General features: G+C 48.3%; 1 protein-coding gene across 1 annotated transcript in view; it reads right to left on the bottom strand.

Moving 5' to 3' along the window:
* Positions 1–12,449, bottom strand: part of FTO (FTO alpha-ketoglutarate dependent dioxygenase) — a 254,429-nt gene that overhangs the window by 180,887 nt on the left and 61,093 nt on the right. Inside the window, exons 5-7 of the mRNA XM_090260181.1 lie at positions 9,670–9,749; positions 7,962–8,105; positions 1,834–1,953 (exon numbers count right to left, since the gene is read on the bottom strand). Coding sequence (XP_090116307.1) covers positions 1,834–1,953; positions 7,962–8,105; positions 9,670–9,749 — 344 coding nt within the window. The remainder of the gene's footprint in view (positions 1–1,833; positions 1,954–7,961; positions 8,106–9,669; positions 9,750–12,449) is intronic.

Raw genomic sequence — 12,449 nt, 5'->3', positions numbered from 1 at the left:
CAATTCCAAAGATTTCCCTTTAAAGTTAAAAAAGAAAAAGAGGAGAACAAGCAACTGAAAAGCATTTTTAACAAAATCGGCGAGTTCCTTTCTTGTTTTTCCGCCGATTCTAATTCACAGAGTTGTCGAATTACAGTCCCAGGGTCGAGCTGACGTCTTACAATCAACGCTCAGCACAGCAGAAAGACGTTCTGTCTCAGATGTTAATGGATGAAACTGGAATGAAAAAATACACGGCCTGAAACTGAAGCTGCCCTTCTGTACGCATCCCATAAAAGCAGAGCACACTCCAGGCAGACGAATTTTAGGAACGGGACTAACGGAGGAGATTCAGGCATGGACTTTTCATCACCTGCAGCTCACGGTGATGAAGCTCAGTGTTGCACTGATTCACTGCTCCGGAGAGCTCCATTTTCATGACACATTTAGTTCTCGAAAAGAAGCGCTCTCTAGCGTTGCTTCTTCGGACATAGATCCACGAAAGGGCAAGGTCTACAGATTTGGGGAGAAGTCTGAAAAGGGGGCACTTCTGGATCTGACCCAGACTTTCCAGCCAGGGTTGTGACTTGATGTTTTCGTGATTATCAAATGGGGCTGAGCCATAGCGAACCCGTTTTTGCAGAAGAGTTCACCGTTTCCAGCACATTTCGAAGTCTGTGCAGTGACCCCTCTCTCTCTTTCTCGGGCTTTTATCACTTTTCTACGACGCTCCCAATTCAACTGTGTGGAGGCAGAACAGTGAGGGGGTAAAGGGCACGACACTGGGGCCACCGTTCCTGAGTTCAGATCCCAGCCCGCGCGTAGAGTCCATGACCTTGGCAGGAGTGACCGTTGGCACTTTGTTGTCCTTGTTTGTAAAACGGGGAAAAGCAGAACCTACCTTATGAGGCTGCTGTAAAAGTTAAGTAAGTTCTGTTTAAAGCACTTAGAAAGTGTCTGGCACTTAGTCGCATGAAGTATGTGCTATCATTTCTATCCATTAAATTAAGACCTAATTCAAACCCTCCCTGTGGCCTCAAGTAGCCTTCCAGCTGTATTCGCCACCATGTGCCCCGAAGTCCTGTCTCGCTCTGCTCCCCCACTTCTGATCTTGTTTATACAGTTCCTAGGGCCCAAATTCCTCTCCAAGTGCCCTCTCCGACCCTCCTCCTCCCCGCCCAAGGTCCCCCAAAGCCACATCTGCCACTCCACAAGAGTCCCAGCCCCAGTGTCTGAAGTCAATACTCCCTCCTCTGGACTATGACTTTCCAAAATTCTCTATTACAGGGTGCCATTGCCACTAGTGTAACACCTGGCTGTCCCCACGTGCCCCTCCTGGTTAACCTGATGGCAGTGGTTACAAGCACAAGCTGCAGAGCCAGACTGCCTGGGTCACAGCCCCGTGACACCACTCATGGGGGGCCCTTGGGGGACCTGCTCATTTCTCCACACCTCAGTCTGCACATCTATCCATGAAGGCCCATCACAGCTTCTGCGGCTCACAGGACTGGTGTAAGAATTTACACCAGTTAATAGAGGGAAACCCCTTAGACAAATGCCCGGTGCATCTAAAGAGGCAAATAAATATTAGGTATTATTGTTACAGTGTTCTCCCTTCATGGTTATTTCCCAGAGCGTCTATCACAGTGCCTTATATGTAGGAAATGTTGAAAAAAATGTTCATCTGGCTGAACTGAGACTGCAGTGACAGCATCCTGGTTGTCCCGTGACCGTGCCAAAAGTAACCAGCTCGATAATTGAGGACAGTACGTAGGTCCTTGCCTGTGTGCGTCGGCAGCGGGGGGTGTACCCAGCGCCCTCCCCCGGGCACCGGCCGTGGGCCCCGTGACTTACCACGCCTTCCATCCGCGCCCACATCTCCTCCAGCCGGGCCATGGGCTGACACCACCAATCGGTGCACTTCGTGTAGCGACTGCCTTGGAACCAGAACTGTCTCAGCCACTCGAACTCCACCTGTGGACCGCAAAGACCAGGCGGTGGTTAGAGCGCCCTGTGACGGGCGGTCAAGGACGACAGCTTCGTCCCTCAACTCCCCCCAACCCCCAGGAACTTCACGGTCACAGGCTGAGGAAAGGGGAGGGGGACGCTCAGCCGAACCAGCTCCCACGACATCCTGGGGTCTCCTGAGCGTTCCTGCAGAGCCGGGGAAAGAGGAGGCGCAATGCTTAGTGAGAAAACCCAGCCCCGGCTGGGCGGGATCCTCAGTCACGTGTATCGGTCGGACATGGGGAAGCCATCAGCCAATCGACAACCCATACTGAGACCCTAAAGTACACAGCGGCCTGCGCTAAGTGTGAAGGGAAAGGCATCACCAAACAAAGTATGCCTTTATGAGATGCCTTTATGAAAGGTTAGCCTTGAGAGCAAAACTCCGACACGTATGAGGGGATACCGATATTAAGTTTCTCTGATCTAAAACAAGTAACGAATTTTCCCGCGGGCCAGGAGGAGCTGGTGATAACGGCGACCCATACAACTGAGCGATATGAAGTTAGTCATGAGCGCATGCATCCATGAACCCTACAGAGCCACTCAAATCGCTGCCTTTCCACTGAGGGCGGTGACAGCAGCCACAAAGAGCAGCAAAAGCACCAACAATTCCTTTCCCTTCCTAGGAACCTCCTGCGGTAAGTCCCTGTCATTTGCCTTGGTAGCCATCTTCCTTCTGCTCCAGCCAAACCCACCAGTCATCTGGTAACCTACCCCTGTCCCCAGTCTCAGCCCACGTGGTCTGGGCAGAGCTCCCGCTCTGACCCCAGGGGTCAGCCCCCCAATGGGCCTCTCGTCACACAATTTTATTTGGGGGAAATAGGCCTACGTTCAACCAGAATAAGCCTTGAGGCTGTAGATGCAAAAGATTAATAAGAAGAACATTCCGCAGCCGATTCTGCAGAATGGGAAGAATTGAGGAAGTACCTGCATGATGCACAGATCAAAACCGAGTCCTGGTGACATCAATTGACTCTTGATCAAGCTATTCCTGAAGCCCCTTCTGCTTAAACTGGTTCGGATTGTGATTTTTTTTGTCCCCTACAACTGAAATAATCCCCATGCATGTACATGAGAGGTTAGGTAAAGCTTTGAAAAGATAAGAAATTGTTTCCTATCCAGTTTCCAAATCTCCTATCACTCGTCTTAACTGGAAAACCCAATGTTACCATCAAACTACGACTCCATTCAACCCCGAATGCTTTGTACCTCTGCCCTCTCGAAAAATGTAGAGCTTTTAAAGCTTAACATCAGGTCACCTGACTTTGCTAATGTACTCATGTTCCACACACAGGCATAATCTTCACCTGTTACCACAAAGAATTTTTTGTTTGTTTATCCATGTTGAACTTTCACGAAGCAAACAAAAGCAACTTGTGAAGATCTAACAACGGTGAAAATGGCTCAGATAACTAACCCGAGAACACCGAGCCGTATGAAAGGGTTTTCGTTTACCTTCACTAGATGTTTGATATGGAGAAGTGACTTCAGTTAAAGTTGTTTAAACAAAAAAAAAAAAAGGAATGTAGACAGTGTTAAGACGATAGGAACTAAACCTTACCTGTGGTATAAAAGACAGTGGATCACAGAAGGACACGTGACTGCCTTGAAAGCAGAATAAATACAAGTATATGGAGTACAGCGTCTCTAAAGGTAGAGCATTAACGTCATTTATTACATTTTAAAGAAGAGTTCTGTTGAATAGATTTGACACAAAGTTGGTTCGTGCTACAGGAATAAGCCGTCAGCAAAGCACCAAGCCCAATGTGAGGGTGAGTTGAAAGGATTTTTTTTAAGCTCTGTAACTTGGGGCTGGTTATTTCCATCAATGAGGACAAAACATTTAAGTCTTGACAACCATGATGTCCCGGGAAATAAAGTAGATGATCATGTGTCATTAGTTCATTCAACCTATCAGGGTCCAGGAGAGTCTGGATCCCAGTAAATTGAAACTCAGAAGCAAGAACAAGAGCGTCCCTGGAGACGGTTCCCCGACGGGATGGCCAAGGAAGACACCGCCCTTTCCAGCAAATAATGGTCTCCTCGTCCCGCTCCGCCGTGCAGCTATCTCTGGAGGCAAACCATGTCATCGTGAAGAATAAGGGCTCCGGGGGCCGTTCAAAACTGGGCTCCGCTGCTCAACAGCCATGTCATCTTCAAAATGAAGGAAATGCTATAATAACCGCGTCGGTCTGCCGTGAGGATTAGTGGGTTAATAACGAGCAGCCTGGGACATGCCAGGCACTTGCCGGGGGCTAAGAGTCGGAACTGAGCGAGGTCACAAGGCCTGGCTTTCGTCTTCAAGGATCTCCCGGTCATAGTTTCTGAGCAGGAAAACCTGGAGCATCCATCCGTGCCCACCCCTCAGCTTAACACGAAGCCCCTGCTCCAACAGTTTTACCCCTGAGGGAAGTGTTGCCCGTGAGAGACAACCGCTGTGGTGGGCCCAAGCCAACTCAGGAAGTTCCGTCACGAGACGTGTGACCCTCCCCGGTGGGGTGGGTACCTCGTTGTAATAACTGAGAAAGACCTTGGACGGGGGGGGATGTGAAGGGCTGACCTATAAGGAGCTGCCTGCCTATGAGGTCCCTTTCACCAGAGCTCCGACCAGAACCAAATAAAAGCCGAGGGGCGTCATGAAATAACACGTGCTCCCGGGGAGATGTGCTGGGTAAAGAGACTGGATTTCCCATTTTACATTTTTTTAAGAAGGCAAACAGTTTATTCAAGAACACAGAGGGAGTTTCTGCTTATAACAAAAATCTTTTCTAAACATCTTAAGTTAGCAAAAATATAGATCTCCTTGTGGGTTCAGTCCCAACCCCAAAGTTCCCAAATTGCTTAGTTAGAAACCATCTAAGACAAGGAAAACAAGCCACTTCTGAACCCACATAGCCTGAAAGCCTGCAGCACATAAAACCAAGGGCTTCACCCTGTGATCAGTCTGGCCCAGGCACATGGCCTTTGAGAAAGGGGACAGCAAACAACAAGGACCGGGGTAACTATTGTGGACATTGAGGCTTTGACAGCTGCACAGAGCAGAGGCCAAACCTGCAAGCGCTTGATCCCAGGCCAGCCTGGGCGACGGAAGACCAGAGTCATTCTCAGGAAGGAGATGACCTTGAAGAACCAAAGGCCGGAGGGTGGAGAGGGCTGGCACACATGCCGTTTTGATCTGGGTTCTCTCTCGCCCTTCGGTTGCAGGCGGGGCTCAGGGGGCTGAGGTTTCTGATACATACGTCTCGGCCCCACTTTGCTGACGTGCACCACGTCCAAAGTGGCCAGCCACTCTGAAGCAGACGCGTTCAGAGGACAATGTTCTACTGGGTTGGCCGAAAAGTTCATTTGGTTTCTTCCATAAGATGGCTCTGGTAGCGCTTAGTTGTGTTGAACGTCATTCAAAACAATTTTGTTAGATTGCATGTGACAGCTGTCATATTAGCGTGCATTTAAAAAACACATCGAAATCGGTGAATGTCTGTGCAGCCATTTTAATAGTGAAGATGGAAGAAAATAAGCAACATTTTTGGCATATTATGCTTTATTATTTCTAGAAAGGTAAAAACACAACTGAAATGAAAAAAAAAAATGTGTGCGGTGTATGGAGAAGGCGCTGTGACGGATGGGACGTGTCAGAAGCGGTCTGTGAAGTTTTTTTCTGGAGATTTCTCTCTGGACGATGCTTTGCGGGAGGGCAGGCCAGCTGGAGTTGATAGCGACCAAATGGAGACAGTAACTGAGAACAACCAACTTTCTGCCATGCGGGAGACAGCCTACTATGTCCTCAAACTATCCACATCAATAAAGCTATTGGTAAAAATTAGAAATGTGTCTTTTATTTATGGGGGGAAGAAAACATATGAACTTTTTGCCAACCAGATAGATGAGCGCTGTGATTTTACAGATTTCCCCCACAAAACATCAGAGTCACAGATGAAGACCAGAAGGACAGGAAGAAAATAGCCCACACGCGTGTTAATGAGAGCGTCCTAGCCCAGCGCCTAGAATTGCGAGGCTGTTAGAGAGGGAAATAACTACACTTCTAGATTAGAATTTCTTCACCACGAAAATGGAGGAAGACCCAACTTTGCTCCCAAGTCTACTTCAGCAAGGTCACAAGGTATGCCAACACCTGCCTTACCCACAGTTCTAGCTGTCAGCCGTGTCTGGCGAGGACAGATGGCAGAGGACATGGGACACCGATAAGGCGCACTGGAGGAAAGAAAGTCCGTCCCAAACTCGGCCGAGTGTCAGAAGCACCTGTTATTTCCCTGAAAGGTGGAATGCCTTTGCTTTGGGGTCTTCAGATTACGGCAACGTCTCACAAACTGCGCGGCAGCTCGGAAGGCATTAAATACCTTTTTAAAGTTATTAAATTACCTCGTTTCTCCTCTGCTCAAAAATCCCTGAATGTCACCCCATTTCCCACAGGGTAGAAAGGGAAGTCCTTGTCCTTTCCAGGGACCTTCAAACCTTTCAGGTACCATCTCTGGGACCTCAGCTCCTAAAACTCACAGCCTCAGCCCCACCGCTCAGTCAGACCATCCCTTACATCCTAAGGGACACAGTCTCTGCGCTGGAATGCCCCCCACCCACCCCGCAAGGGCTGGTCCTCAGAGAGCCGCCACCAGGCTGCGTCCCTCACCTCCTTCAAGTCTCTGCTCCAAGGACACCTTCTCGTTGGGGTGATCCCTACTTCTCGCGACCTCTACCACCTTGCTCCGTTTGGGGTTTCTGTGTAGCACTTGTAAACACCTAACGTCCCAGAGAATTAACCAATGAGTTACGTGGTTACTATGGTCACCTCCCCGCACTAGAATGTCTCCTTTCTTTACCAGTATTCCAAACTCTCCATCAATCCTTCCCATGACACCAAAGAGGAAGTCTCAGACGGGTGATGATCTTCAATAATTCTACCCCTTGGTAAGCTCTTTTCTCCTTTGAATAGTTTTTTGGTTTTTTTTTTAGGTATAATTGACCCACCATAAAATCTACCCATTTTATGTGTAGAATTCTATGCATTTTAGAAAATTTTTGAATTTGTGTCCTACTCTCCCTTCTTAATCTGAAGAATGAAGACTTTAGGCTCAGAGTCTTTTTCTGGGGAGACACTGCTCTTTTTTCACTCATTATATTCTTCTGGTTACTTTTTCTTCTGGCTAGTGATACGGACTTTCCACTTGCAGTGGTAATATAAAGCTTTCTTCTTAGAGAAACTTATTTATGTAAAAATAAGATGACTTTTAAACTGTATTAAATAGATAAATATATATATATATATGTAAATGTACACACATACATATACACGTAGTTCAAAGATGAAGAAAAATTGAAAGGGTGAAAATGAGAACAGTCAAGTGTGTAAAACTGACTCATGGCCTCCAGACCTGCTGGTCTCACAGACTGCAGAACTGGAACTAACAAACAAAAAGCAAGGCATTGGCACTGGGCCCAGAGTGCACCCTCAATTCACATCAGATCTGTTGGGAGACTGCTCTTCGGGGGTCTCTCGTATTTCTGCACTGAAAGCAAGGAGGTGAGTGTCCGTTGTCTCAGATTCTCATTGCAAGGGTGTTTCTACAGTGAACAGCCTTGGAAGGCATAGCTTCTCCCTCCAGAACAAAGGGCAGCTTTGCTAACAGACTTGAAGGACAAAGACAGTCTCTTGATTTGGAGCAAAGGACGGGCATGCTTACTGCCTGATATAAAACATTTGGGTTCCCTGAGCTTGGGTCCCTCTCCCATAATGCAGCACTTCCACATGCCCTTGCTGCCTGGCCCACGTGGCCTTGACCTGTGGAAACAGAGGCTTGGGGAGCTGGCACAAACGTCCTGACACTCTGGCTGCTGCTACTGTCCTTTGTCCCTGGGAGTCACATGTCTTAGACTCAAATAAAACTATGGCAGGTTAACTTGTAAGTTCGCAAGTAGGATAGGCTCTCAGACCCTTTGCAGTTCTTCAAAATCCTCACCTCATTGTGGATTTCTTCTCCTTGTTTCAAAACTGCAGGATCCAAGGACCTCAGCGACACGTCACCACGGTCTGGTCCATCACGGACATTCTGCAGAGCCAGCTGGCAGCGCTCCAGGATATAATCCAAGGTTCCCGTGGAGCACTGCAGAGAGGACCAGAAATCCCGATTACAAGCAAGTCCCAAATCTGCCATGCCTCTTCCTAGGGCTGTTCACACTTGTCCCTTTCCCGTACATTTTACCTGTCACCCTCATAGCTCAGCCAATCCTCCTTCACTTAAGCTTATCTGCTCTTCCAGACTAGACTTTAACAGATGCAAGAAGGGTGCACTGAAGTGGCCACACACTCAAACTAGCCCAGAAGAAAAGGATTCTTGAATGGGTCATAACTAGAAAGACAGATGCTAGAACATCTCGTACAAAAGCGAAGCCTTTTCTGTACAATGAAAAGCACATAGTAGGTCGTCTGTAAATGCTTGCTCACTCTTTGGTTTCCTTCACTCCTTCCTTCCTTCCTGACATCCTGACAGAACTTCTTTTTCGGTCAGTAAGACAATTGTTTCCATGTTGATTCGTTTAATATTTGTCTCCCCAACAAAAATGAAAGTTCAGCAACGGGAGTGGCCGCAACGGTCGGGCTGGCGGCTGGATCTCTCCAGCCTGCAGTGCTGCTGGACACATAACAGGCACTCAGGTATTTAGGTGAAGGGGTGTTGGAAGGCAGAAGACAGGCAGTTAAGGAGAAAGGAGGAAGGGCCGCTGGGAGGGCATGCTGGCGTCTTGCCTGAAATGGACATGCATGCCCTCTCTGCTGCTCCACAGCAACATGGACAGCCCACCAGAAAGGCTGTTCAGTCACCAAAAGACAGTGGCACTGCCTTACAGGCTCACAGGCTCAGCACCGAAAAGGTCTTGCATTTCCTGCCACGTGGTTGAATCCCTTCGGCCCCACTTCCTCCGCTCCCGCGGGACGACAACAAGCCATACTATACAGCAGAGCACATATAACAAGCATGGAAAGAGGTCCACCTGGGACCCTTTCTAGGATTCTTCCTCTGCTCTCTGGAACCCTTCCTAATTAAGCTCACAGCACCCCGGGGTGACACTGAGGGTGTTCTTCATCGCTCGGGCTTCCTTACTGAGCTAGTCCAGCCATCTGACCACCAGCCACTCCAAGTGGTGGCAGAATTTAGCAACAAAGTCTGGGTTGTAAACACAACCCGGGGAGCCTGGAAATTCCTTGGCCTCGCTATAACTTTCTCCTTCATTTGCATTCACATGCCCAGAAGCCTGACCAAAAAATTAAGGGAAATGTAAACTCTCAGCCATCTGAGCCCAATCACAGCTAACACATGCACAAGCACACCAACCCAGCCCGTTTCCTTCTGGCCATCTCCTGCCTTCGACCTTGACAGAGACCAACCCCTTAGAAAATCCCTAACTAGCAACACCTGCCAATGGCACTTACCTTCTCCAAGAAACATAACCCCAAAGAAGCAAAACATACTTATCCCACGCTGTGAATACACTTTTAAAAACTATCCAACGCTACTCAAGGCCAAAACAGCAAGTAAACAGAGACAGAAGTCAAGTTTGATGGAAGCAATTTTCCCATCAAACACTCTTCCAAAGCTCTATGATAAATTGCTCAGTCGGCCACGTCTGCCACGTCCAATCAACCTGAGTCGCACTTTTATTTACACTCACCTCTGCCACTCGGTGGGTGGAACTAAACCGAGGTGGTAAACCAGCCAGCACGCAGTGTTGGTGGGTGGCATTGAGATCATCTGTGGGAAAAACACCAAAAATTAAAAACAAAACCACACACATGTATTAGTCACTACACACCATGTAACTAAAATACAAAGTAAACAGTAAATCCATTATTCGAAAAAAAGACAGTAGTCACAAAAGGAACAATTACATTGTACTCTTAAAATCATTCTTTGTAAATAAAATGACCAACAAAACCATGATACTTTCAAGAGTGAAAGGGGATGTGATTATTACTATTCCAGGAAAACAGGTGCCCACCAGGACTGTCCTTAACAAATAGGATGTGTGGTTACCTCACTCACTTGTGGTCTTAGGATACCCTTGCCCCACAAAGTTAAAAATTTATGACTTGGACTTCTTTCTCATTCTTAGGCTGTATCTAATTCTGCCCGTGCCTTTACAATAAGTTGAAATTCTTTCCTATTATTTGGGGTTGAATATCTTTCATCTGAAAGCCTGCCTCTTTCTCGCCCCAAAGTGTCGATTTCGCCCTGACAATGTTTTGGGCAACAAACCAAGCAGCTCAGCATCTTGCAAAGGTCTGGCTCTCAAAACAGAATGCAAGCCAATGGCCTGGCAACCCAAGGACAGAGTAGATAGTGAACTCATCCACCAAAGAACATGCCTGAGACCACACACTGCAGGAGAAAACTCAATGGCCAGGTTTATTGTGTATTCTAAAAAATGACACCACATGTCAGGCAAAATCTGTATCACCTCCACGTAGCACGTCACTTCCTATGTCCAAAAAAGAGAATGGAACAGTCCCGTTCCCCAGCAACACGTGAGTCAGAAAGACAATGACTTGAATTGAGAGGCAAAGACCACCACGCCCCTTACATGTTGGCAAAAACAGCCTACACCGTTACCTCTCAACAGAAGAAAGGCAACGCAGAATGGCAACTGACGGACTCTTGCTTCTGGGCGTTGTGGAGTAATCACGAGGTTTGTCCTCCAACCTCAAACTACAAAACGGACCCAAAAGAGGGAACAGAGATTCTGACATCGGAACACAGAGGAAGATCTAATCCAAAAGGTAAGCAAAATGATATGTCAGGGAGGCCTACAGCTGCCCTAACTCGCTGCCTGGAAACAGGTCCAAAGCCACAGAGTAGGGGCGGGGAAGTCAGACCGAAGCCACAGTTTCCAGCTTTCCTTTGGCGGAGTTGTGAAGACAGAGACCGGACTCTGTAAGGCGGACGGCTGAAACAGAAGATCTGCACAGAGAGAGAGAGAGAGAGAGAGAGAGAGAGAGAGAGAGAGCAGACCCGAGCAGAAGGGCTCCTTCAAGTCAGTGCGCATGTGCATGAAAACGGCGCCAGGCCAGGAAAAGCAGCACCAGAAGGCGGCGGGCTGAACAAACGCCCTGTTCCCAGCAGCAGAATGGCCCCTACTACACGAGATAATGAATAGAGTCTTCGGAAAAGCCTCGTCTTGGGAGCAGCGCTAAATGAGTCTTAGGTTAAAGACTGCCATAGATCCACCTACCAGAGGAAAAGCAAGCCTTCAAAGGTTTCAACTTCTTCCAGCTAATTTAGTTACTCATTAGAGCCGAGTCCAACAAAATCAGACACTCAACATTTCCAGGCAGAGGCCGGAGCCAGGGCCAAGACACGGGCGTGGGAACGGGCTTGCTGGGCTCGAGGAGGAAGACCAGCCAGAGCGAGGGCAGCGTGCGGAGCAAGAGGCACGTGGGCAGCTGAACAGCTTACGGAGGTCTCTGTCGGCCATGCTAGGAATTCGGGGTTTTATTCTAGAAACGATGGGAAGCCTTTAGAAAATCTTATGCAGGGGAAAAAATGTGATCTCAGTTTAAAACAGACCGCAGTGGCCGCTTTATAGAAAGGAAAAGGAGAAGAGGCTGAAGAGGAACCCAGTGTGAAGCAGGGAGACCTGCCGGAAGCTGGTGCAGTAATCCATGCAGGAGTTGACCGTGGCTTGGACGGCGGTGACAGCGGGGTGACGGTGAGCGGTGGCCAGATTCACAGTGTTTTAGAGGAAAACAATAGCACCTGCCAAAGGACGGGGAAAGCGAAGGGAGGGGAAGACCGAGATTAGGAGCACCGTGCGGGTTTTCACTGGAACAACTGATAAGGCTTAGTAAGTCACGAAACATCAGGAGTGGTGTATAAGCACTGTTACAACATGCAGTAAAGAGAAGACGTCAGCGCCACACCTGGAGTTTTAAAATCAAATGTAAAGACAACACGGAAGGCTAACAGAGAGGAACAGAGCAGACCCAACCTCGGCGGGCCCGATGGGGAAGGCCGGGTGACGACTCTCTTCCTGCTGGCCCTCTCCGAGGAGTCTGGTTAAGGACGCCCCTGGAACTTCTGGCTGATCCAGACCAGTTTCCCTAATGGCAGTTTCAGAGTCAAACAAACAAACAAACAGCCAAGCAGTGGTTGGAGGAGGTTCCGCAGGCTTGATTCCCATAAAGGTCTGAAACAATTTCTAAGAAATCCATAAAGGCCGTTCTCATCTACCCACATGGAAGCCTAATTGCTGCGGTGCTATTAATAGTAGGATCCACAGCCCTGGCAGGTAGCTCAGGGGGTTAGAGCATCATTCAGATCCGCCAAGGTTGTGGGTTTGATCCCCGGTCAGGGCACACACAGGAGTCAACCAATGATGCATAGATAAGTGGAACAACAAATCTCTCCCCCTTCCTCTAAAACCAATCCATCAATAAAAATACTGGGATCCATAGA

This window comes from Furipterus horrens, unplaced genomic scaffold, assembly GCF_987537825.1.
Source record: "Furipterus horrens unplaced genomic scaffold, mFurHor1.1.pri manual_scaffold_13, whole genome shotgun sequence".
Taxonomy (NCBI): domain Eukaryota; kingdom Metazoa; phylum Chordata; class Mammalia; order Chiroptera; family Furipteridae; genus Furipterus; species Furipterus horrens.
The sequence above is the reverse complement of the archived record's forward strand: the minus strand, read 5'-3'. Positions and strand labels throughout refer to the sequence as shown.